Source organism: Hypomesus transpacificus, chromosome 26 (genome assembly GCF_021917145.1).
Source record: "Hypomesus transpacificus isolate Combined female chromosome 26, fHypTra1, whole genome shotgun sequence".
In the NCBI taxonomy this organism is placed as follows: Eukaryota; Metazoa; Chordata; class Actinopteri; order Osmeriformes; family Osmeridae; genus Hypomesus; species Hypomesus transpacificus.
In genome coordinates, this window is record NC_061085.1 from 6,816,719 (window position 1) to 6,840,436 (window position 23,718).

Sequence of the window (23,718 nt, forward strand, 5' to 3'; positions counted from 1 at the left end):
TTTCAGTTTTTGTTTGTTTTGTGGGGTCCCTACCTTCAGTCTCCTCTTAAAGGTGTGTTCCATCATTAATGAAGAGTAATGAGTCTTTCCCAGAAGAAGCCATGCAAGCCCAAGCCATGACATTACCTCCACCGTGTTTCACAGATGAGCTTGTGTGTTTGGGATCATGAGCAGTTCCTTTCTTTCTCCAAACTTTAGCCTTTCCATCACTTTGGTAAAACTTCATATTTGTCTCATCAGTCCATACAACTTTGTTCCAGAATGTTTGAGGTTTATCTCCGTACTTTTTGGCAAATTCCAGCATGGCCTTCCTATTCTTCTTGCTAATGAGTGGTTTCACCATCTTCTGGTGTAGCCATTGTACTTTTGTTCATGAAATGTTCTGCGAACTGAAGATAGTGATACCTTCACTCCTGCCCTCCGGAGGTTGTTGCTGATCTCACTAAGTCGTTTTAGGGTCTTTCTTTACAGCTCTCACAATTTCTGTGAAAGTTGTTACTATTGTTACTATACGGTTTGAATGACAAATTTTAAGTATTTTGAGTTGAAAATAGCATCAGATATTTGCACACATAACCAACATTGTTCTCTTAAATTCTATATCAAAGAAGGTATAATGTGAGACTTCTGTCTCCCCTTTGTTTGGTTGCGATATCAAGACGAAATCCTTCCTTCTTTGATTCGCGCGCAGGGGTGCAACATCACCCGATGCATGACTTTCTGGATTCCTGTGGAATCAGATAAAGAAAAAAAGCTGTTGTTTTCGACCAGTCTGTCTGTCTGAAGCAGGTTCAAAGTATTTCCCATGGTATGGTATGGCTCTTCATACTAATGTATAGGTTCAAAGGCATGCGATTTTAATGCTGTTAGCCTGCGCGTAGGGAGGGTTACTAAGACAGGTCGAAAACAACAGCTTTATGATCCAGAATGGGTTATCAGCTGTCCTGTAAAGGGACCAAAGGTTTACATCATGCCTATATCCTACAAAAGACAAGTACTAAAAAAGATTTATGAGCTATGTGTCAACATCAAAAGAAATGTTCTCACCATCAAATCCTTTTTTATGATAGAAAATTGTACTCTTATTGTTTAAGTCAATTAAATGACATGAAAAAATAAAACATAGTAATCCCACACCCACCATGGACTATTCTGGTTTCAGACCTGTCCACCCTATATATACACATGTATAGGTATTATATTTATGCTATTAAATGTACATAATGCTCTAGTAGAAGGGAAGAAACTGACTTAAGTGCAATGCACCCCAACACCGACTAGGAACAGCATTAAAATCGCATGCCTTTGAACCTATACATTAGTATGAAGAGCCATACCATACCATGGGAAATACTTTGAACCATGAAATCTGAAACCATGAAACCTTGAACCATGTAATCATGATCTTACTGGGGTATATTTCCTCAGAATTCGATGTCGTGGAGCAAGAATGTTGGTTCGCGTTCGTTACTATACCGTTTGAATAACGAATTTTTAACGGATTTTATGTTGAAAATAGCATCTGATATTTACACAGATAACCGACATCCTTCTGTTGAATTCAACAGCTAAGAAAGTATAATGTGAGACTCCTGTCTCCCCTTCTTTTGATTGCGATATCAAGACGAAATCCTTCACTCTTTGAATCGCGCGCGCTCCCGCGAGGGGTTGCTAAACCAGAAAGTAATGCATCGGGTGATAGATACAACACAGGTGTTGTTGTTTGTCACGCCCAAATCTCAGGGTTCCCGTAGATCTCACACTAGTTTATCTGCCCTCTGCTATGTGTACTTCCACGGGAATTACAATCCACTAGTTTTGAAAACCTTTGACAATTTAAAGAAGGATTTGCTAAATTGCTGTTGCTGAAAAGAGGTGCTGTATGCTGATCACAACCGCAAGCTGTAAGTATGATTATGTCACTCACTAACAGTTATAACAGTTATTCGAATCTTTATTCAACCTTCTTATATTCTATTTCTTCCGTCACCCTGTTCTACCTCTTATGTCTGAGGGTGTGAGATATGGAAGCAAATTGTGACCAAAATAAAAATGCATTTCCAGAAATGCTTTTTCATTTTAAGAATGTGGCTGCATTATTTGACTCATTAATGAAATTAGTCATCAATAATCCTATTTGCATTTTAATTTTCTTCTTCAAGAGTGCTCAATCTTTCACTTAATTAAAATGAACAATAAATTGACATTTGAGATTTTATTTTCAAAATATGCCCCAGCACATAAATACCAAAATTCAATTTGAAATGTAAAATTTGAAAATTAAAATGCATTTGCAGCAATGCTTTTTCATTTTAAGAATGTGGCTGCATTATTGGACTCATAAATAAAATTAGTCATCAATCATTCTATTTATATTTGCATTTTCTTCTTCAAGACTGCACATGTTATGCCATAATCAAAAAGAAAACAGAGCGGACATTGCTTTTTCTTTTTCGTCTGTCTGCAAAGTACTGGCCATAATTCGAAAACGAAAAAGCAATCTCAGCGGCGCAGGAGAGTGACGTCAGTAGCCGCTATTCTTCAGCTCCCTGCTGACCGAGCAACTCTATAAGAGCTGCCCATCTTGTTCGGTAGGGGATGGTGGCCTACTCCGAACAGCTCTGTTATCACGGGAATCAGACTTTTGCACGATTTGAGGGAGCGCAGTGGTGGTCCTAGCACATTTTGCGCCCCGGTCGAGCCCCCCCCAGCGCCCGGATCGCGAATCCTAAATAATCAACGTTGTCAATGTTCAATATTTGCAGTCAATGTTCAATATTTGCGATCAGAAATCCTGATGTGTGGGGGGAACCCCGAGGACAAACGCAGAGTTTATCACGTGAAACAAAACAATATCCAATCAGAAAGCAAGCTGAGAGAAGACAGAAGCATAACAAAACGGAGTAACGGCTTAGTCTTTGCAATGATTTTCACTGAAAATTCATGGAAAAAAAGAAAAGGGTTTGCTGTTGCCACAAATCAATTCCATTTAACAGACATCCCAACCTACAGAGACTCATTTCCGGGAGGTGGCTTGTCCCTAGCCTGGCTGCCAACCCAACTTCTACCCGCCCAAAAAGAAATTTGGTCGGGAAGTTGGGTCTGGAGGGTCTCGTATTGGGGACCAACTACAGAAAACGAGAATCTGGGCGAACCAATGAAATTGTCAGGGCGGGCTTTATACGATGATGGACAGATGATCAACAGTAACGTAATCACCTACGACACAAAAGAGCGCTTAATTGAATTTGTTTTGAACAAACATGGCTACCGCTGGAGATCTGGGATGTTATGATTCTGCCATCGAGTCTGTTTTAGAAGACATCGACAGCGCATTAATTTTGAAAGAGGAACAGAGAGACGCAATCAAGGCATTTGTCAATGGAAAATATGTTTTTGCCGTCCTTCCTACGGGATTCGGTAAAAGTTTAATTTATCAGCTGGCCCCGATGGAGTTGTAATCCTAAACGGAGAACTTGTTCGTATATGCATTGCCCTTTATTGTTTCGCTCAAAAAGGTTGACCGTGTGAACAAGTACTCTCCCTACCCTTAAATTAATTAACACCGGCAAAACTCGTTTGTATTCATTCTTCAAGCATACTTCAAGTCTGCTTGTAGTTTAGTTCTGTTGACAACAACTATGCGGTGCTTAACATACGTCACATACTCTGTTGCTCTGATTGGTTGTAGATCTATCCAATTGAGCGAAGAGGCATTTGTTTTCCAGGCTCGTTTGAAACACGCCCTGTAGTCAAAGCCCAACGGAGAGTTCTCAGACTCATATTCTGACTAGAATTATGAATATGACAAAGTCAGGCTAGCTTGTCCCCCCCCCCACCCCCCAGTTTCGGTCACTCTTGACACACCTCACACCAAGTGAACATCTGATAAAATAATCTGTAGAACCATAACGATAATCTGTACGTTACCTAGGATTGTCGGAAGGGGCAAAATCGGCCCGGTTATCCTGTAGAAGTGTGTTCAACCCACCAGGGTTGGGAACCACTGCCCTATACCGACAGTATGTGTGGAGTTTCCCCAACAAAAATAAATAAATATATTTTTTCAGCAGATGGATTGTGCAGAAAAGCAGAAGGGCTCTATGCGGGTACTGGTGACTGGAGGCACAGGCCTGGTGGGCAGGGCAATAGAGCGCGTCGTCAACGAGGAAGAAGGAATTAAGGAGGCAGAGCAGTGGGTCTTCCTCTCCTCCAAGGATGCCAACCTCACGTGAGTGCTCACCTGTTTTAACTACGCACACTAAAACCAGTTCAATTTGACAAATCACCTGCGTCAGTACAAACACAACTTTACTGTGTGTGTGTGTTCTCCAATTTAGCGACTTCCAGGAGACGCTGGCTGTTTTCCAGAAACACAAGCCTACCCATGTCATCCACCTGGCTGCCATGGTTGGTAGCCTCTACAATCACATGAGGGCCAACCTGGACTATTGGGTAAGAGCCAGGCTGTATCATGGTGACAGCTCACTAAACTGGACTGGTTTTGATTCCTACCCAGATAGATAATGGAGAGACTTTTGCTAACTTGGGGTCTGGGGGCTGTCATGCTAATGAATCTGTCCGTCTGTGTGCTTCAGAGGAACAATCTCTACATAAACGACAACGTACTGCAGGCAGCCCACGAGGTGGGTGTGGTCAAGGTGGTGTCCTGCCTCTCCAACTGCATCTTCCCTGATAAGACCACATACCCCATCGACGAAACCATGGTAGGAGGCACTGTGTCTGTGTGTCACGGTTACAGCTTATGTCCATATGATGGTTAATTGAATGGCTTGATGTTTATATAATTTCCGCATCTCTAGATCCATAACGGGCCTCCTCATCCGTCCGACTTGGGGTATTCCTACGCAAAGAGAATGATCGATGTCCACAACCGGTGTGTGGAGAAGTCAGAAGGAATCATTTCATAAATATCTGTTACTGCTGTGTGACCACAATCAGTTTGCGTGTGTGTGTGTTTTGCAGTGCGCATGCAGAGATGTATGGGAGTCGCTACACGGCAGTTATCCCAACGAATGTGTTTGGTCCCCATGACAACTTCAGCATTGAGGATGGACATGTATTGCCAGGCCTCATACACAAGGCCTTTATAGCACAACGTAAGACACCCCCTTGCTCCGACAACATATGACTTGACCAACCCCTGTGTAAGCTCTATGCCTACCAACTGCTGGATCTTTTTATTGTGCCTCTCCATTGTGTGTTTGTTTTGTTAGAGGAAGGGAGCCCGTTGACAGTTTGGGGCTCAGGCAGTCCCAGAAGGCAGTTCATTTACTCCTTAGATTTGGCCCGTCTTTTTCTGTGGGTTCTGAGAGAATACAAAGAAGTGGACCCAATCATATTATCTGGTGAGTTCTCAACACAGGGCCGGGGTTTTATTTGGTCCATTGTAAACTTTGAATTTGTATTTAACTAACCACACACTGCTGAGTTTTTAAGTCTTGCTCCTGCCTTGGTGACACAGTTGATGAGGAGGATGAGCTGTCTATCAAGGAAGTAGCCGAGTCTGTTGTCCAAGCCCTGGGGTTCAAGGGAGAAGTAGTTGTATCCTTTCAATGGAAGAATGTAACATAACATTTCAGTCATATAAACAGTCATACAGACAGGCACACTTAAAACACAAAATGTTATATCAATATTAAAGATGACAGTTTCATTCTTTAACCGTGTTCTCCAGTTTGACACCAGTAAATCAGACGGTCAGTTCAAAAAGACAGCCAGCAATGCCAAGCTGCGACGCTACCTGCCCAACGTCAAGTTTACGCCCTTCAATCAAGGTAGGAACTCTGACATGATGGCAAATTGAGTCAACATCGAGACCTGTCCTGACTGATGCTAGCACAATCTTTTCTTCCTGTTTTTTACAGCTTTGAAGGAGACATGTGACTGGTTTGTAGCCAATTACGACACAGCTCGTAAGTGACGGTCAACGCTGCCAAGTTGGGTACTGTAAAAAGGCAGAACGTATAATAATATATAAATTATTATTTTTAGTCAAGTTTTCAATACGGTTAATGATATACATGCCTTCACTGAGGTGGATTTATATTACTGTACATATGTGGTTGATTATATTACTGTACATATGTGGTGGCCAAGTTCTAATGGTCATACTGGATGTTTTTCAGTTGTGGGATGTGTTTTTTTTTGTATCTATGTTATTAAATTATGGAGTGGGTAAAAATAGACATTTGTTTTAAAACTGGTGTAGGTGTCTTAATTCAAGAATAACTTGACAAATGACACTTGAATTATGCAGTTACCTCTGAGTATGAAATAAAACTAATATCACATATCAACTAGTGTATTTTGTGTAATTGTCGAAATATTCACAAATGAATTGAGTCCATTTTAAGATGAGTCTGAAACATAACATTTGGAAAACTTGACATAAGCACCATGTGTACTTAACAATGTAACATGATAGGCCTACATAACACGTACATTATCCATAAGCAATCTGGTGATTTTTGTGTTGTATTATAAAATTCGTTTTTGATGATTGGAAGCTTAGACAAATAAAATGTATATAAAAAAGTTTTAGGGCTGCAAACTAATTAAATTGGCAGCGGGAGAAATCCGATGTCAAAAGCAGCAGGTAGGCTACGTAACTTCAAGGATCCACGTGAGCGTCAAGATGCAAGACAAAAGCTACGCCCAGAGCAAACGATTGATGAAGTGTCACATTGTAAATGCAACACTGCAAAGTGAACGACTGAGAGCAAAGCAATAGCCAAGATAACCAGACGTATTGTACAAAAGCATTAACTTCTTTTTGGGTAACACTTTAGAATAATGGTCCGTTGTTAATGAGTAGCTATGCAGGAAGTAATAGGTAGTTCTACATTAACACTGAATTTAATACTATTAACTAATATGGAACCAAGATTAACTAAGCAGTAAGTAATAGCGAATTTAGTACAAAGGTAGTTCCTTGGTGGGTATTTGATTATTACTAAATAAATATAGGCCTATCCTCATTAAGAACTACTTGTGAACTATGACCAATGAAGAAAGAATAACCAATGAATTACTAATCACAAAAGTAACGTCTACAAAGTGAAAAATTGTTTTGTTTTTAACTCTTAACATGGTCATAACATTTCAAAAGCTTGTGCCTGAAATTAGTTCTTTGTGGAAACCAGTTTATGAATATTAACGTTATAACACGTCCCTGTACGATTATGGGACAGGTCCCCCCAATATTTGATCATACTGTATGATTATGGGACACGTCCTCCCCAATATTTGATCATACTGTATGATTATGCGGGCAATTTCGATGTGTCTGCTATTAGGTCTTTCTGCAGCTCAGAAAATATCAAATCACGGCCGGTCCATTTTCCAAATCCAGTCGACCATTATGTAGGATTTTCTTTTACGACTTCATGGAAATCTTCCAGTGCATATAATTAAAATAAATGTTATCCAATCACTGCAGTTGTTTTATGTTGTATATCTTGTGAGGTGACATGTTAGTGAGGTGTTAACATGTTTTTCACTTTGAAATAATTGTCCAGATTACAGTTACTGCGGGATGATAAGGTAACTCTGGAGCAATTAGTGAAGAGTTGTCATGTTTGTCACTTTAAAATAACGGTCCACATCACAAGTAGTTACTGCAGGATTACAAGGTAACGCTTAAGTAATTAGTGAGGAGTTAACATGTTTGTCACTTTAAAATAATGGTCCACATCACAAGTAGTTACTGCAAGATTACAAGGTAACGCTTAAGTAATTAGTGAGGAGTTAACATGTTTGTCACTTTAAAATAATGGTCCACATCACAAGTAGTTCCTGCAGGATGACTATGTAACACTTGAGTAATTAATGAGGAGTTAACATGTTTGTCACTTTAAAATAATGGTCCACATCACAAGTAGTTCCTGCAGGATGACAAGGTAACGCTTGAGTAATTAGTGAAGAGTTTTACTGGTTTTCACAAGTAATAGGCCTATAATAAGTCTAATTTTATATTTGACACATACGGTACAGGCATACATTTCTGTGAGGAACTAGTGATATTCTAACAAACATTGTAATCTGGAAGATGCGGTTTTGCGCTTATCGCAACATAAATGCAGGATGCAAATTGTTTTTGAAAAGAGAACATCAATGTTTATATTCATATCCTAAATAGAAGTCCTCCTCAGGCGGCTACTGTAACATAAAGGTAGGTCTTTGAAGTCTGAGACATTGAACTGACACTCAAGAGCTCATAATAGTAAACCAATACAAACATGAGAGTGTCAGCATCACTTCCTAATTATTAAAAATGTTAAACAAATTATCATTATTTGTATTATGCCATGTTTAAGTTTGAAATAAACAGAGAACATTCGTCCATCCTTTGGTAAGAGTAGGCAAAATCTCAACCTGTAGTCAACGTATTTGGGGGATATAATATTCATAAACTGGTTTCCACAAAGAACCCATTTGAGGCACAAGCTTCTGAAAAGTTATGACCATGTTATGAGTAAAACAACCACTTTTTAGACATGTTACTTTTGTGATTAGTAATTCATTGGTTATTCTTTCTTAATTGGTCATAGTTCACAAGTAGTTCTCAAGAGGATACATTTATTTAGTAATAACCAAATACCTACCAAGGAACTACCTTTGTTGTAAATTAGCTATTACTTACTGCTTAGTTAATCTTGGTTCCATATTAGTTAATAGTATTAAATTCGGTGTTAATGTAGAACTACCTATGACTTCCTGCATAGCTACTTGTTAACACCGGACCATTATTCTAAAGTGTTACCTATTTTTGGCACAAATGGTAACGCTGCAAATCACAAGAACTGCTGCGAAGGAAACGACTGAGAGCAAAGCAATCGCCAAGATCCATTGTACAAAAGCATCAACTTTTTGGCACAAATCGAACCCCATATTTTGGCACACATGGAACCACATAAATATGTCTCTTCATTACTTGTGGCAGCACAAGACAATTGAAAAAACATGAGTAGAAATGTTTTTGAAATCTGTTTCTTTGTATAAAAGCCAAATGTTAAATATACTGTCATGCTTATAATTGCATCTTCTGATAATCATATCACACAACGTTTTTGTTCTGCATGTTAAAGATGGTGTGTTTGTGTTTTTAGTAGCTTACTTCAAAACTGCTCTAACCGGTCTCCAGGATCACCTTAACAGGGCTGTCTGACCAGTTGTACTTCTGAGGGGTTCAGGAGGGGCTGGTGTCTCCACCCTATTAGGCTCGTCTGTACCTTTCTCTGGGTTCGCGTAGATCTCAGACACGAGTTTAACTGCGCGCTGCTCTTTGTACTTCCACGGGAATTACAATCCACCAGTTTTGAAAACCTTTGACGATTCAAATAAGGATTTTCTAAGCTGCTGTTGCTGAAAATAGGTGCTGTTCTAACTGTATCACAACTGCAAGCTGTAGGTGAGTATGATCGCTAACAGTTATAAAAAGTCATTCGAATCTTTATTCAATTTATTGCGTAGTTCACTTTTGATGTACTTTTAAATATGCTTTGAAAATAGTTCACTTTTGATATACTTTTATGAACTATGCTTGGAAACAGAAAATGGTATGCATTTCTTCTGGAGTAGGATGTACGTGTTCTATTATTATACAGCAAAAACAGTCAAAATAATTTTAAAGTACATTACAGGTTACATTTTTTAGATCCATCTCATTCTAATTATTCATGTCTATGAAAATCTATTAAGCATTGCACATTTAAGCAATAAGCCCCAAAAGGCCGTGGTTTACGCTGATTCCCTCAGGTAAGGGGAGTTGTTAGGCACGACGCGAGTGCCTGGTTGTGTTAAATCAATGTGGCTTCACTTACAGTAACTAATCTTTCACTTAACTGGCTTATTGCCCCATCATTCAATATAAGCTACATATTTGGATAGCATTGTGGCCAATTACCTAGTAGGCTATATGACCAGGACCCGTTTAGGGATCTTAGCAACACAACATGGAACCTGTACAGGTTTTGTATTTATTGTATATAGCCTAAATCTAAACGTATTACTATGAAGTCTACCGTATATGTGTGACGGCCTGGGGAAGCCCTTCACATGGTGAAAATTTGACTTTCTGGGTGGTAAACATCTTTGTAAACTACAAACTCTGAATACAAATATGTTTAAATCACTCCAACACGCATGATTCTAACGAATGGTCATAAGCAGGCTTCTGCAGGGCTGTATAACGACCCATTCATTTGAATAAGGTGTGTTGGAGCAGGGAAACATCTAGAACATGCAGGACAGGGTGCCCTGAGGACCAGGGTTGGGAACCACTGTCCTATACCGACAGTATGTGTGGAGTTTGCCCAACTAACCTTTTTTCTTTTTCAGCAGATGGATTGTTCAGAAAAGCAGAAGGGCTCTATGCGGGTGCTGGTGACTGGAGGCACAGGCCTGGTGGGCAGGGCTATAGAGCGCGTCGTCAATGAAGAAGAAGGAATTAAGGAGGCAGAGCAGTGGGTCTTCCTCTCCTCCAAGGATGCCAACCTCATGTGAGTGCTCACCTGTTTTAATTACGCACACAAAATCAAGTTCAGTTTGACAGATCACCTGCTTCAGTACAAACACTACTTTAATGTCTGTGTGTGTGTTCTCCAATTTAGGGACTTCCAGGAGACGCTGGCTGTTTTCCAGAAACACAAGCCTACCCATGTCATCCACCTGGCTGCTATGGTTGGTGGCCTCTACAAACACATGAGGTCCAACCTCGACTTTTGGGTAAGAGCCAGGCTGTATCATGGTGACAGCTCACTAGACCGGACTGGTTTTGATTCCTACCCAGATAGATAATGGAGAGACTTTAGCTAACTTGGGGTCTGGGGGCTGTCATGCTAATGGCTCTGTCCGTCTGTGTGCTTCAGAGGAACAATCTCTACATAAACGACAACGTACTGCAGGCAGCCCACGAGGTGGGTGTGGTCAAGGTGGTGTCCTGCCTCTCCAACTGCATCTTCCCTGATAAGACCACATACCCCATCGACGAAACCATGGTAGGAGGTATTGCGTGTGTGTGTCACAATTCCAGCTTATCCATATGATGGTTATTGAATGGCTTGATGTTTATCTCATTTCCTCTTCTCCAGATCCATAACGGGCCTCCTCATCCGTCCAACTTTGGGTATTCCTACGCAAAGAGAATGATTGATGTCCACAACCGGTGTGTGGAGAAGTCAGAAGGAATCATTTCATAAATATGTTATTGCCATGTTGCCCAATCAATTTGCTTATGCGTGTGTGTTTTGCAGTGCACTTGCAGCGCAGCATGGGATTCGCTACACGGCAGGTATCCCAACGAGTGTGTTTGGTCCCCATGACAACTTCAGCATCGAGGATGGACATGTATTGCCAGCCCTCGTACACAAGGCCTTTATAGCACAACGTAAGACAACCCCTTGCTCCGACAACATATGACTTGACCAACCCCTGTGTAAGCTCTATGCCTACCAACTACTGGATTTTTTATATTGTGCCTCTCCATTGTGTGTTTGTTTTGTTAGAGGAAGGGAGCCCGTTGACAGTGTGTGGCTCAGGCAGTCCCAGAAGGCAGTTCATTTACTCCTTAGATTTGGCCCGTCTTTTTCTGTGGGTTCTGAGAGAATACAAAGAAGTGGAACCAATCATATTATCTGGTGAGTTCTCAACACGGGGCCGGGGTTATATTTGGATGTATTGTAAACTTTGAATTTGTATTTATTTAACCACACACTGCTGAGTTTTAAGTCTTGCTCCTGCCTGTGTGACACAGTTGATGAGGAGGATGAGGTGTCTATCAAGGAAGTAGCCGAGTCCGTTGTCCAAGCCCTGGGGTTCAAGGGAGAAGTAGTTGTATCCTTTCAATGGACGAATGTAAAATTTCAGTCATATATCAGATCATGTCATCCTCATTGCGAGGTTGGAACATCGGGCTGGGCTTAAGGGGACTGCACTACAGTGGTTCAGGTCCTATCTCACTGACAGGACCTTTTCAGTCACTGTAGATAGCTTTTCTTCTTCCGTAGCTCCTGTTTCTTCTGGGGTTCCGCAAGGGTCAATTCTGGGGCCGATTCTTTTTAATCTGTATATGCTTCCTTTAGGAGATATCATTGGGAAACACAAAATCTCGTTTCATTTTTTCGCTGATGACACACAACTTTATCTGCCTTTGAAACCCAATGACCTCAACCTCTTTTAGACTGCATTTCGGATATAAAGAAGTGGCTTTCAAGTAATTTTTTCCAACTAAACGAGGAAAAGACCAAAGTTATAATTTTTGGTCCTGCTGGCTCGAGATCTAGTCTTGATAACAGGATTAGTAATTTTTTTGCTAGTGTCAGCTCTCATGTTAGAAACCTTGGGTTCATTATTGACTCGGACCTTGGGTTAGTCAAGCAGATTAACTCTGTGGTAAAAAATAGTTTCTATCAGTTACGACTGATTTCCAAGGTTAAATCTGCATTGTCTTTTAAAGACCTTGAAACTGTCATCCATGCTTTTATCACCTCACGTCTAGATTATTGTAATTCCCTCTATGATGGTCTCACCCAGTCCTTAATTGCCCGTCTTCAGATGGTGCAGAATGCTGCTGCCAGAATGTTATCGTCCACTAGGAAGTTTGACCACATTACCCCAGTCTTGGCCTCTTTGCACTGGCTTCCTGTCCAGTTTAGAATACGTGTTAAAATGTTATTGTTTGTTTTTAAAGCTCTTAATGGACAGGCCCCTTCATATATCTCGGACCTTTTAAAATTGCACGCACCCATTAGGTCACTGAGGTCTGCGGACAAGCTTTTTTTATACACTCCCCGATCACGCTGTATACGCACAGGTGATAGGGCCTTTGCAGTTGCTGGTCCTAAGCTGTGGAATCAGCTTTCCCTATCTATTAGGCAGGCTCCTTCATTGTCTGTTTTTAAATCCAGGCTGGAGACCCATTTTTATGTTCTGGCGTTTCCCACCACTTGACTCGTGCTGTTGCTTGTTTTTCTGTTGTTGACGGTTTTGTATTTTTTTTTACTGTGTATTTTATAGTGTTTTTTTTATATGTATTTGGATTCTGTTTTTGTGCTTTTGTTCGTCACCTCGGTCAGCCTTGCTGTGTTGTGAGTGTGCTTTATAAATAAAATGTACTTACTTACTATTTAAACAGTCATACAGACAGGCACACTTAAAACGCGAAATGTTTGTATCAATATTAAAGATGACAGTTTCATTCTTTAACCGTGTTCTCCAGTTTGACACCAGTAAATCAGACGGTCAGTTCAAGAAGACAACCAGCAATGCCAAGCTGCGACGCTACCTGCCCGACATCAAGTTTACGCCGTTCAATCAAGGTAGGAGCTCTGATATGATGGCAATCAGTGGTTCTCAACCCTGGTCCTCAGGGCCCCCTGCGTCTCCCTGCGTGCAGTACCTTCACCAATGTTTCAACCCCCACCCCGCACTTCTGTATTTGGCGCATCCCTTTTCATGGCACCCTAGACGGCTGCCTAGTTCGCCTGTAGCAAACGCCGTGATACACGTGACTTCAAAACTGGTCTAACCGGTTTCCAGGATCACCCTAACAGGGCCTCCCTGTCCTACGTGTTTTAGATGTTTCCCTGCTCCAACTGAATGAGTCGTTATCTAGCTATGCAGAAGCCTGGTAACGACCATTCATTTGAATCAGGTGTGTTGGAACAGGGAAACATATAAAATATGCAGGACAGGGGGGCCCTGAGGACCAGGGTTGACAACCACTGAGTCAGACCAATTGAGTCAAAATCGAGACCTGTCCTGACTGTGATGCTCGCATAATCTTTTCTTCTTCCTGTTTTTACAGCTTTGAAGGAGACATGTGACTGGTTTGTAGCCAATTACGACACAGCTCGCAAGTGACGGTCAACGCTGCCAAGTTGGGTACTGTAGAAAGGCAGAATGTATGAGGATTGTCTGTACTGAATGTACCTCACTGTTGATGTGGTCTCGCTCAGGTTCCATAACCCCTATCAATGAGCTCCTGTAAGGCCTTTACAGATCAGCAAGAAACTTGTCATTTTCCTCTGTGTAACAATGTCCGCCATAGAATATACATTAGTCAAGTTTTCAATATGGTTAATGATATGCATTCCTTCACTTAGGTTGATTATATTACTGTACAATGTGGTGGCCAATATCTAATGGTCATACTGGATGTTTTTCAGTTATGAGATGTGGTTATTGTATCTATTTTCTGAAATTATGGAGTTGGTAAAAAGAAAGACATTTGTTTTACACTGGTGTTGGTGTCTTAATTCAAGAACAGCTTTGCTTGTATATGTAAAATAAATAAAAAACACTTTTATAATTTGTCAAACAAATAGCCTGATTTCAAGCTTAATGCAACTTATTCACACCTGTGGGTTCAAATGACTGACACTTGGAAATCTTTTATTAAAAATGCAAATATCTTACAACACTGGAACTACAGGATCCATACACTGCCTCTAAACCCCCCCCCCCCCCCCCCCCCCCCCCCAGATTCCTGTAAGGAAAACCTAGGACAGCCTAGAAATGACAACATACAGAGTACGTGTTGGTGTCAGTAAGGCATCTGGAGGGTTTCTAAACACTAAAATAATTTGAGATGTAAAATACAATACAACAATACAGCCTTTGAATTGTTTGTTTTCGTCACCATAGGCTACTCCCTCACCGCAGAAAAAGCTTGGCCGAACCATGAGCTCTAAGACGCTCTTAGCGTTAAGAGCTTCTTAACGAATCTGGGAAACCCGGCCAATGTTTTTTATGGGGGCTGTCTCGTTGTTTATGATCATTTACCAATGCACTTTTTGTAAAGCTCTCTCTTGGAAGTCGCTTTGGATAAAAGCGTCTGCTAAATGAATACATGTAAATGTAAGTCTTCCAGACATCCCAACCTGCAGAGACTCATTTCCGGGAGGCCAGTCTCCTAGAGCAAGGTCATACCTGTCCCCCAGAAGTTTGGAGCAGGCGAGTGTTGGTGACGGCCCAGTGTCTCCCCGCCCGCCAGCCCCCTCCACCACCGGGTGGCGTGGAACCGACCCTCCGCTGCGTCGTAGCGCCACTTATCCAACCACACCCTCTCGCTGTCAGGGTGGAGGAAGTAGCATGCCCCGCCCACCGAGGCTTCATCTTAAGCTTTAATTTTATTTTACAGATTTTTTTGTGTATTCAATTGCATCCAAAGTATGTTATCGTTGTTGTTGTCTTTAAAGTTATACACATAAAATATAATTGTCTGTCTTACTGTTCATACTTAACATTAACAAGATCAATTAATTTTAAAGGCTTAAGTACGGTTTCTGGTCCATTTACATTTAGCAGACGCTCTTATCCAGAGCGACTTACAGTAAGTACAGGGACATTCCCCCCGAGGCAAGTAGGGTGAAGTGGCTTGCCCAAGGACACAACGTCATTTGGTGTAGTTGGGAATCGAACTGGCAACCTTTAGATTACTAGCCTGATTCCCTTACCGCTCAGCCACCTGACTCCCCATTTGTGTCTTGTCTCACACTTATTACATACGGAATTACAACTAAGGGAGCTGTTTATCCAGGGACATTGGTAATGGTGCGCAGTACATCAATCAAACTTCATGCTATGCACACACATCCATTATTACTAAATATTTAAATCAAGCTTATCATTTTATTTATTTATTAACAGTTCTTTCCATCTAGTGAGACTTTATAAGCAATCAAGATACTGAAAGAACGGAAAAATACGACACATTTTCCTGACACATCCCAACCGTCGGCCTGAACGTTCACCTTCATGGAGTAATGCTCAGGTGCTCAGTTTAGATTTGAAGCCGCTGTAGTAAGACCAACCCTCTACTTTTTATACACATTAAATATTACCGACAACTATTATATGAAGTCACTATTAGTGACTTCAAGATTAGACCTCAAATAGGTTATTTTATGTAAGAGATCATATATTTTTTAAGGATAGATTAGATTAACAAAATACAGATACAGCGATAACCATATTTCCCTTCATTACTTGTGGCAGCACAAGACAATTGAAAATACATTTGTAGACATTTTTTCGAAATCTGTTTCTTTGTATAAAAGCCAAATGTAAAACATAATGTCATGCTTATAACAGCATCTTCTGACAACCATCTCACAAAACGTTTTTGTTCTGCATGTTAAAGATGGTGTGTTTGTGATTTTTAGAAGGTAAGTTTGACCATCATAGGAAGCCACATTGCCATTAGGACTACACTCACTGGACCAGTAGAGGGAGCTGTGTTAGTTCCTTGACCAGTAGAGGGGGCTGTGCTATTTACTGGACCAGTAGAGGGCGCTGTGTTACAAGATACATTAAAGCCTAAAGCTGATATTACGTCAGAAGACAGGACAGAAGATAAGACAGGTGGCAGGAAGGAGGTTATGACAGACACGTTGCACAGACTTGAGGATGCACAGCCCTTCAGGACAGTGTTGATTGCACCAGTCACTGTAAAGGAAGAAAACACACTGATGCGGTACTTCTTTTTAATGCATACAAGGTTCTAGGTAACACATACGCTCATGAGAATTTCAGCCTTGGAAACACTCACCATTGACATGAATGCAGTTATCCTCCACTCCCACACAGTCCACAGGGGTGTTACACACCTTGTCTAACACACTGATGCAGGAAGAACACTTTCGGCCATTGGAACTGGGAACTGGTTCGGGGATCAGGTCAGGTTAAGTAAACAAATGTGAGAAATAGGACTAAGTAGACTACAATATGGGGAAGTTTGCTTCTCATGTTGACATTGGAGCTTGGAAGCGGTCTGGTAAACCAGTAACCCAAGGGGGATCTACACTTTTGGCTGACAACATGTTTACTATTTGCTTGTTTTGTGTTTACAAAGTTGTATGGTAAAGCAATAGACTACGCCACTACGCCACTCGGCCTTGTGGCTACGGCCGAACACCACCCGTGGTATATTCGTCAACAACCCCACGAGCACGAGTACTATATTGCTTTTATAAAACAATTTTATAAATGTTCTAACTACACTGCATTTGCTGGTAACAGCTGTCTGCTGACATACAGTAGTCTATATACTTTCAAACATTAAAAACATTATTATTTGATCTGACATGGTCTAGCTGAAATGACTATTTGAATTATAAATTGTACCGGGTAGAGTCTGGTTGTTGCAGCTGTCTTGGTCACAGCAGAGCTGAGTTTGACGAAAGTTTGCGAAGCCCAGGTTCACGGACAGTTGTGTTGTCGTGACGTTCAGAGGTGTCATGCAGTTGGATGCCTCTACACAGGACTTACTTACAGATGGGTCTGGATACAATAAGAACATGTACAATGTTAACAAGAATGTTAAACTTCTTTTTGAAATAAGCAGAATTTTTTTAAATAATGGACTGTTAATGATTACTGAACAGACTCAACTTAATATGGATAACAAAAACTACTGTGAGATAGAATGGAGGATTACAAAATAAGACTACTTTAATGATTCACCTTTGTTAATAAAAAAAATACGATTCACCTTTCACGATTGAAGACTGAATGGTTGAAGACTGACAAACAGAAGAGTTTGATGGGCAGGTGACTGGCGGATTTGTGCATGTTGCATCAGTACAGGTGAGACACTGCAGTGACTCCCCTGGAAATTTACAAGAACAGAATAACACACATCTATTCAACACATCAGTCATATTGTCAAATCATTGACCAACTATAGACTCAAGTTACTTCACACCCTATCCCACCATCATTCATGTATATTCCTGAGAACCTCCTTGGTTGTGGTTCAGCTCAGTACAGTATGCTGTGTTACCTGTGAGGAGAAGAGCCCAGGTAATGCAGAGAGTCAGGATCAGCTTCATCTTGGATCGGCAGGTGAGTGGCAGGATGGGCAGTAACCTGGTAGGCTACGCTGAGAGACGGAGCGCTTTATAAAGTCTTAATCATCCCACCCACCAGGAACAAGGACACAAACAAATATGTTTCAGTTTTTCCCGTTTTTAAATGTTGTTGTCATAACTACAGCAAACCTCCCCTCTGCAGTAATTTACAGACACACAATCTTATTGTTTTTACAGGAACATATTTTCTAAATACATTAAGTACTGTTTCTGATACATTTTTGTCTCTCACTCACTAGAGACGTAATCACAACTAAGGGAGCTGTTTATACAGGGAAACTGATACAGTGCACAGTGCATAAATCAAACTTCATACCTGTATAAATGCTACCAGAGCAGGTACATCTTGGCCTCATTCGTTTAAGGAGTTGGTTACAGACACAATACTGCACGTAATATTACATTCCTACAAACACAGCCGAGAGGGGTTTGAGTGCACCAAAAGCTTTTATTATGAACCGTGACATGAGCAGCAGCAGGTGGAGGGGGAGACAGACGACTCAGATCTTGTTGAACGCTGCAACGTCGACGCTCTGGACCTGCGACAGGACAAAAGACACACCGTGAGACCTTCTACTCCACCCACCTTCCGGAAACTTCTAGAGCCTCTCTGAGGCCCTGAATGGGAGAGCGGTACGTACGTAGTCCTCAAACTTGGTGATCTCCTCCTCCAGCATGTCTGTGCCGACCTTGTCGTCCTCCACCACGCAGGAGATCTGCAGCTTCTTGATGCCGTAGCCTACGGGCACCAGCTTGGACTGGCCCCACAGCAGGCCATCGGCCGCCACCGAGCGCACGCACTCCTCCAGCTTGGCCATATCCGTCTCGTCGTCCCACTGAGGAGGACAGGGGTGAGCGCGCGCGCGCACACACACACACACACACACACAAAGGCTAAGTTGAACACACTTAAAATGCATGTGGTGCAGGACCATTAAGCTCCTTAAAAAAAGCTGTCATAGACAGCACGTTTACCAGGGAATGCGAATGACTGACACGCATAAACGGACATATAAAAACATAACATAGAAGTGCACGGTGCAGGATCGGAAACCAATCAGGCGGACGAGGGACAGTGACGTACAGGTTTGACGTCAAGTAAGATGGAGGATTTGGCGACGAGGGCGGGCTTCTTGGCCTTCTTCTCGGCGTACTCCTTCAGCCTCTGCTCTCGCACTCGCTCGGCCTCCAGGTCTTCCTCCTCGTCGCTGCCGAACAGGTCGATGTCGTCGTCTTCCTCCTCCTCCTCTACTGGGGAGCTGGGCTTTTTCGCCTGGACAGGGGTACCCTGGACAGGGGATGGACGGACGGACAGTTATCAAACCCTGACAGACAGCACAAGGGCTACCCAGAGCCGTGACTGAGCAATAACGAGGAGGGAGACTCACGTTTGTGCAGGGCGCTGCGGGGAGCGGGGCTGGGGCTCTCACAGGGGACTTCTCCAGCACCTCCACCCTACATTCCAGCTTGGAGAGAGCTAGCCGGAGGTCCTCCACCACTGAAAAACACACAGCACAGACACCAGACAGTCAGCTAGCTAAGTCCCACAGACTGCAGCTCGTGACACTTGACCAGTATGCGTATACACCAGCTACTCATTCCATGTGCTTGTGGGGCCCACACACACCTTTGTGCAGGCTATGGTTCTCCTGCTCCAGGCCCCTGATGCGGGACACGAGTTCCCCCTGCTCTCCAGCTCCAGCACCTGTGCTCTGGACACACACACACACACACACCCAGAGAGGAGTTGCCGTGACCGGGACAGCACGGAGACAGCCAGGGACTCATACAGCCGCCTGGGCAACACAGCACCCAGTACAGAGCAGGAGGCCGTTCGATTCCACCAAGCCGCTCAGAGCAAAGCCTACCACTCCGACTAATGGACAGTCATGATATTAGAAGAAGAAACCCAGTTTCAAAAGTGGGGCGACCTACTGCGGTACATGAGGGCAGGAAACCCAGTGCACACCTGACGCTGACCACACACACACACGCCAAAGACAGCAACTTGAGGAGGATATGGCGGGTTGAGAGAAGCGTAGGTGTTCAGGTGGAAGGGTCGACAGTAGGGGGGGGGGGGGGGGGGGGGGGGGGGGAAGGGGAGGGGGGGCTGCGTGTGAATGACTCAATAAAGGAGTGAGGGCACCAAAATCAAATGACCTTTCATTGTGCTATACGGTGAACGACAGGCTAAGAAGAACCCAATCATTAAACTGCTCCGCCTTGCAGTCAAATTGCAGTGTTGCTTTCTGACTCACACAGCATCAGGCCACCAGGGAATAGGGGAGGGTAGGAGGGTAGGAGGGTAGGGTAGTGCCAAGCTAGGAAGTGTGTGGGTGAGCTGGGTCTAGAGACAATGTTCTAGTCACTTTGCTCTTGGTGGGGTGCTGGGGTGGGTTCAAGTCACACAGGTTGGGACACTTACAAGCAGGGATTGGTGGTTCAGGAGGGGTTGGCGAGACACTCTGCTAGGCAACAGCGAAGTCTTGAGCTGGGGTTGGGGTTTGGGTGGGGATAGGGGGCAGGAAACGAGGGAAGGGGAGGGAAGGAGAGTGGAGGGAATGAAGAGATGAATGAAGTCGGTAGTGTTGAGTGAGCAGGATAACCAAAAGCAGGGTCTAGGACTAAACCTTGGAGGGGGAATCCATAGACAGAGCATTTAGGACACGATACTGTAAAACACACAAGGAATCTTGGAAAACTTGAGCTGCAGGATATAAACTCAAGGATATACAATCAAGGAAATAAACTCAATAGGGCAAAAAGCATTCCTGCAGCCAAACAAAAACAACACATGCATTCATCAAGGCTTGAATAAGAATGAAATGAAAGTACTGAAAATAACTTGCACTTACAAGAATTCCCCTGTTCAACAAAACAGGCAGGCAACAAACTCACTCATGCTGCCCACATATGCTAGTTCTCCCAGTGATAGTGATAAGGGCCTTAGCTGGGTTATCTACCCCAGAGGTTAAGGGTCAGGGTAAAAACTGCTGTTTACCACCAAACCACACCAAGTTAAGACATGTGTGACATAGTGCTGGGTGAATGGCCGACCGGTTTGGGCGTGAGGTGAATGTGGTCGTCTACGAAACTACTTTGAACGTGGGGGGGTCAGTTGGCTGAGCGGTTAAGGAATCGGGCTGCCACTCAGAAGTCTGGTTCGATTCCCGGCCGTGACAAATGACGTTGTGTCTCTGGGCAAGGCACTTCACCCTACTTGCCTCGGAAAGAATGTCCCTGTACTTACTGTAAGTCGCTCTGGATAAGAGCATCTGCTAAATGAATACATGTAAATGTACCAGAAAAACTAGAAGCAAAGAAAAAAGAAAAACTGGATTTCCAAAGAAAAACTCCTGAAAGTTAGAAACGTGCGAGTTCATGAAGTCATGTACTCACTCCAGCCAGAGATTTCTGGATGTTTTCCCGTGCTCGTGCGATGTCTAGTAAGATGCTGTTCGCTCCCAGCTCCTGGGGACACACAGTGGGGCTGGGTCAGAGCAGAGCGTGCGTGTCAGGAAAAGGGATAAACGCACGCGGAGAGGCCGTGGGCCTCGGTACCTGTGCCGAGTGTGAGGCTCCGTTTGCGCGCTCGTAGAAGTGTCTCTCCGCCTCGTCAAAGCGAGGTTTGTCGAACCAGATCTTCTCCTGGGCCAGGAAGTCTACGGCGGTCGTCATGGTGCTGGAGACGGCGAGAGAACGAGGGAAAGAGAGAGAAAAAGAGAGAGAGCCGAAAGGAGAAACATCGGGAAGGTCAGTTATGTTCATGACATTGACCTAGCTGACCTGATTTGTGTTTCACGATGAGCCCACAGATGCTCCACACCAACCCAGAAACTGTCCCCCAAAATGTGATTTGAATAATACAAATGACATTTCCAGGCACCTCTACTTAATAAGATTCAACCTTGAGGACTTCAAAGATGTACGCATGCAAAACCAGGAAATGAAACAGCATAGCAGGCACAACCAACTCAAAAGCATCAAATTATATGAAAAACAGAAGAAACATGGGAGGAAAAAAATCTAATCTAAATCAAATCCCCCCCAAATATGGAAGAAAAACCAAAATGACAACAAGAGAAAGAAACACTTAAGTGCAAATCAATGAGCTTTGGGGAAAGGCCAGTCTCCTAGGGCAAGGTCATACTTGTCCCCCAGAAGTTTGGAGCAGGCGAGTGTTGGTGACGGCCCAGTATCTCCCCGCCCGCCGGCCCCCTCCACCACCCGGGCGGCGTGGAACCGACCCTCCGCTGCGTCGTAGCGCCACTTATCCAGCCACACCCTCTCGCTGTCAGGGTGGAGGAGGTAGCAGGCCCCGCCCACCGAGGCTTCCTCTTTAGCGACGTCGCCAGGCTCCTCCTCTTCCTGAATGGGGTGCAGGGCGTGAAACACCTCCGCCTTCCCGTGTGCGACCAGCACCGGCCCTTGCTTCTCCTCCTCGTCCTCCTCTTCCTCCTCCTCCTCCTCCAGGCTCTGTGGGTGGTAGTCGCTACCTCTACAGGTGGAGGGGGAACTTGGACAGCTTACACGTGGGTGGCTGGAGCCCAGGTTGTTGTTGCCGTAGAGGCTCTGGTAGAAAGCGGCCTCTGCTCTGTCATAGAGGGGCTTCTCCAACCACACGTCTCCGAGCAGCTCCGCCGGGACACGAGGCAGCCCGTTGATTGGCTGGGGGGGGCTTGGGGCGGGAGCTGTCTGCTGGGTGGGCGTGGCAGGGGTCGGGGCCAGGGACAGGTAGCCCTCGTCTGGGGTGGAAGGTGTCGCCGGGCGGACGGACGAGAGGGAAAGGGTGTTTGGGACGGTCCCCGGCTGGGGCTCTTCAGCAACGCTGCTCTCCGCCTGGTCTAAAGACGGCTTGTGGACGGACACCTTCTGCACCCCACGGGGGCAGGCTGCCTGTTGGGCGTGGCCACCAGCAGGTGGGAAAGGACACACAGTGAGCCCTGGGGCGGGGAGAGCCTCTGTGGGCAGAAGGGATCCATTAGGCTGGGTCTGCCCATTGGCAGAGCGGGCCAGCCAGCACTGGTAAACGCTCTCAGCCTGCTCGTACACCCGGTGGTTGAACCAGACCGAGGCACACTCGGAGCGCAGGCCCAGGAGGATGCTTGATGCTGGGCTGTGGGTCTGGACATGCTGCCCCGACTCCTGGTCCTTCCTCTCCACAGCCGCAGGGCAGCTCTCAGGGTGGGCAGAGCGTTTGCGGCGACGGCGGCTCTTTCCGCTCCGCTTGGCGTCTCCGTTCAAGCTACCGCTCTCTGGGGACGAGGACGAAGTATCCCCGTTCCTTTGGCCTGGTTCTGCCTGCATCGGATCCCCCGCCTCAACTTCAGTGGTACAGTCCACCGTATATTGGACGGGTGTGACGTCATGCTTGGACTGTTCCATTTCTGAACTTTGGGGGTTCATCTTTGATCCATTGCAGAAAGGAAGAGAGTGACAGGGACAGGCTAGAGGATTAGTTTACACAGGAGTTTAGTTACATAGGGGGATTGATACATTGGTCTCTGAAGCAGACAGTCATTTTAAACCTCTCAAATGCAGAGGTACGCTGAATTGCTTGAGAACCTGGGCAATTCTCCTGAGGTCAGGCAATGGATCAATCCCAGAGAACATGTGCATGCAGGAAACAGAACCGTCTCATGCAGATCAGCTGAGGATGAGCGATGCCTATGATTGAATGGGATGCACTTCTTTATCCCTGAGTTCATGCGAGTCTCCTTCCTGTGAGGTTACCATTGCAGTACTTGATGGTCTGGCAACTGGCAGACATGGATAAATCAACAGGGTGCCATATCAGGGGGAAAAAACGAACAAATATAGAGTC

General features: G+C 44.0%; 4 protein-coding genes across 5 annotated transcripts; 2 read left to right on the forward strand and 2 right to left on the reverse strand.

The window, feature by feature from the left end:
• Positions 1 to 1,765: 1,765 nt before the first annotated feature.
• On the forward strand, positions 1,766 to 6,234 carry LOC124487369 (GDP-L-fucose synthase-like). The gene is made up of 10 exons (XM_047049650.1): positions 1,766 to 1,904; positions 4,071 to 4,231; positions 4,341 to 4,455; positions 4,599 to 4,727; positions 4,824 to 4,897; positions 4,987 to 5,120; positions 5,238 to 5,369; positions 5,486 to 5,565; positions 5,699 to 5,798; positions 5,889 to 6,234. Exons 2-10 carry the CDS (start codon positions 4,074 to 4,076, stop codon positions 5,942 to 5,944), a joined length of 978 nt encoding a protein of 325 aa, XP_046905606.1. The 5' UTR covers positions 1,766 to 1,904; positions 4,071 to 4,073; the 3' UTR covers positions 5,945 to 6,234.
• Positions 6,235 to 9,172: 2,938 nt separating this feature from the next.
• On the forward strand, positions 9,173 to 14,341 carry LOC124487324 (GDP-L-fucose synthase-like). 2 transcript variants are annotated; one of them, XM_047049570.1, is made up of 10 exons: positions 9,173 to 9,433; positions 10,366 to 10,523; positions 10,635 to 10,749; positions 10,893 to 11,021; positions 11,115 to 11,188; positions 11,277 to 11,410; positions 11,529 to 11,660; positions 11,777 to 11,856; positions 13,241 to 13,340; positions 13,829 to 14,341. In XM_047049570.1, exons 2-10 carry the CDS (start codon positions 10,366 to 10,368, stop codon positions 13,882 to 13,884), a joined length of 978 nt encoding a protein of 325 aa, XP_046905526.1. In that variant the 5' UTR covers positions 9,173 to 9,433; the 3' UTR covers positions 13,885 to 14,341. The 2 variants fall into 2 exon arrangements, with proteins under 2 accessions (XP_046905526.1, XP_046905525.1); XM_047049569.1 differs by having other exon boundaries at positions 9,174 to 9,433; positions 10,363 to 10,523.
• Positions 14,342 to 15,451: 1,110 nt separating this feature from the next.
• Positions 15,452 to 18,229, reverse strand: LOC124487257 (extracellular matrix protein A-like). The gene is made up of 5 exons (XM_047049442.1): positions 17,807 to 18,229; positions 17,516 to 17,632; positions 17,149 to 17,304; positions 16,574 to 16,684; positions 15,452 to 16,470 (listed from the first exon to the last, which is right to left on the reverse strand). The coding sequence occupies exons 1-5, from the start codon at positions 17,853 to 17,855 to the stop codon at positions 16,184 to 16,186; spliced, it is 720 nt and encodes a 239-aa protein (XP_046905398.1). The 5' UTR covers positions 17,856 to 18,229; the 3' UTR covers positions 15,452 to 16,183.
• Positions 18,230 to 18,322: 93 nt separating this feature from the next.
• Positions 18,323 to 23,392, reverse strand: LOC124487609. The gene is made up of 9 exons (XM_047050035.1): positions 22,045 to 23,392; positions 21,456 to 21,576; positions 21,294 to 21,365; positions 20,320 to 20,385; positions 19,522 to 19,606; positions 19,283 to 19,392; positions 18,979 to 19,182; positions 18,536 to 18,730; positions 18,323 to 18,433 (listed from the first exon to the last, which is right to left on the reverse strand). The coding sequence occupies exons 1-9, from the start codon at positions 23,298 to 23,300 to the stop codon at positions 18,395 to 18,397; spliced, it is 2,148 nt and encodes a 715-aa protein (XP_046905991.1). The 5' UTR covers positions 23,301 to 23,392; the 3' UTR covers positions 18,323 to 18,394.
• Between the last annotated feature and the right edge of the window lie 326 nt (positions 23,393 to 23,718).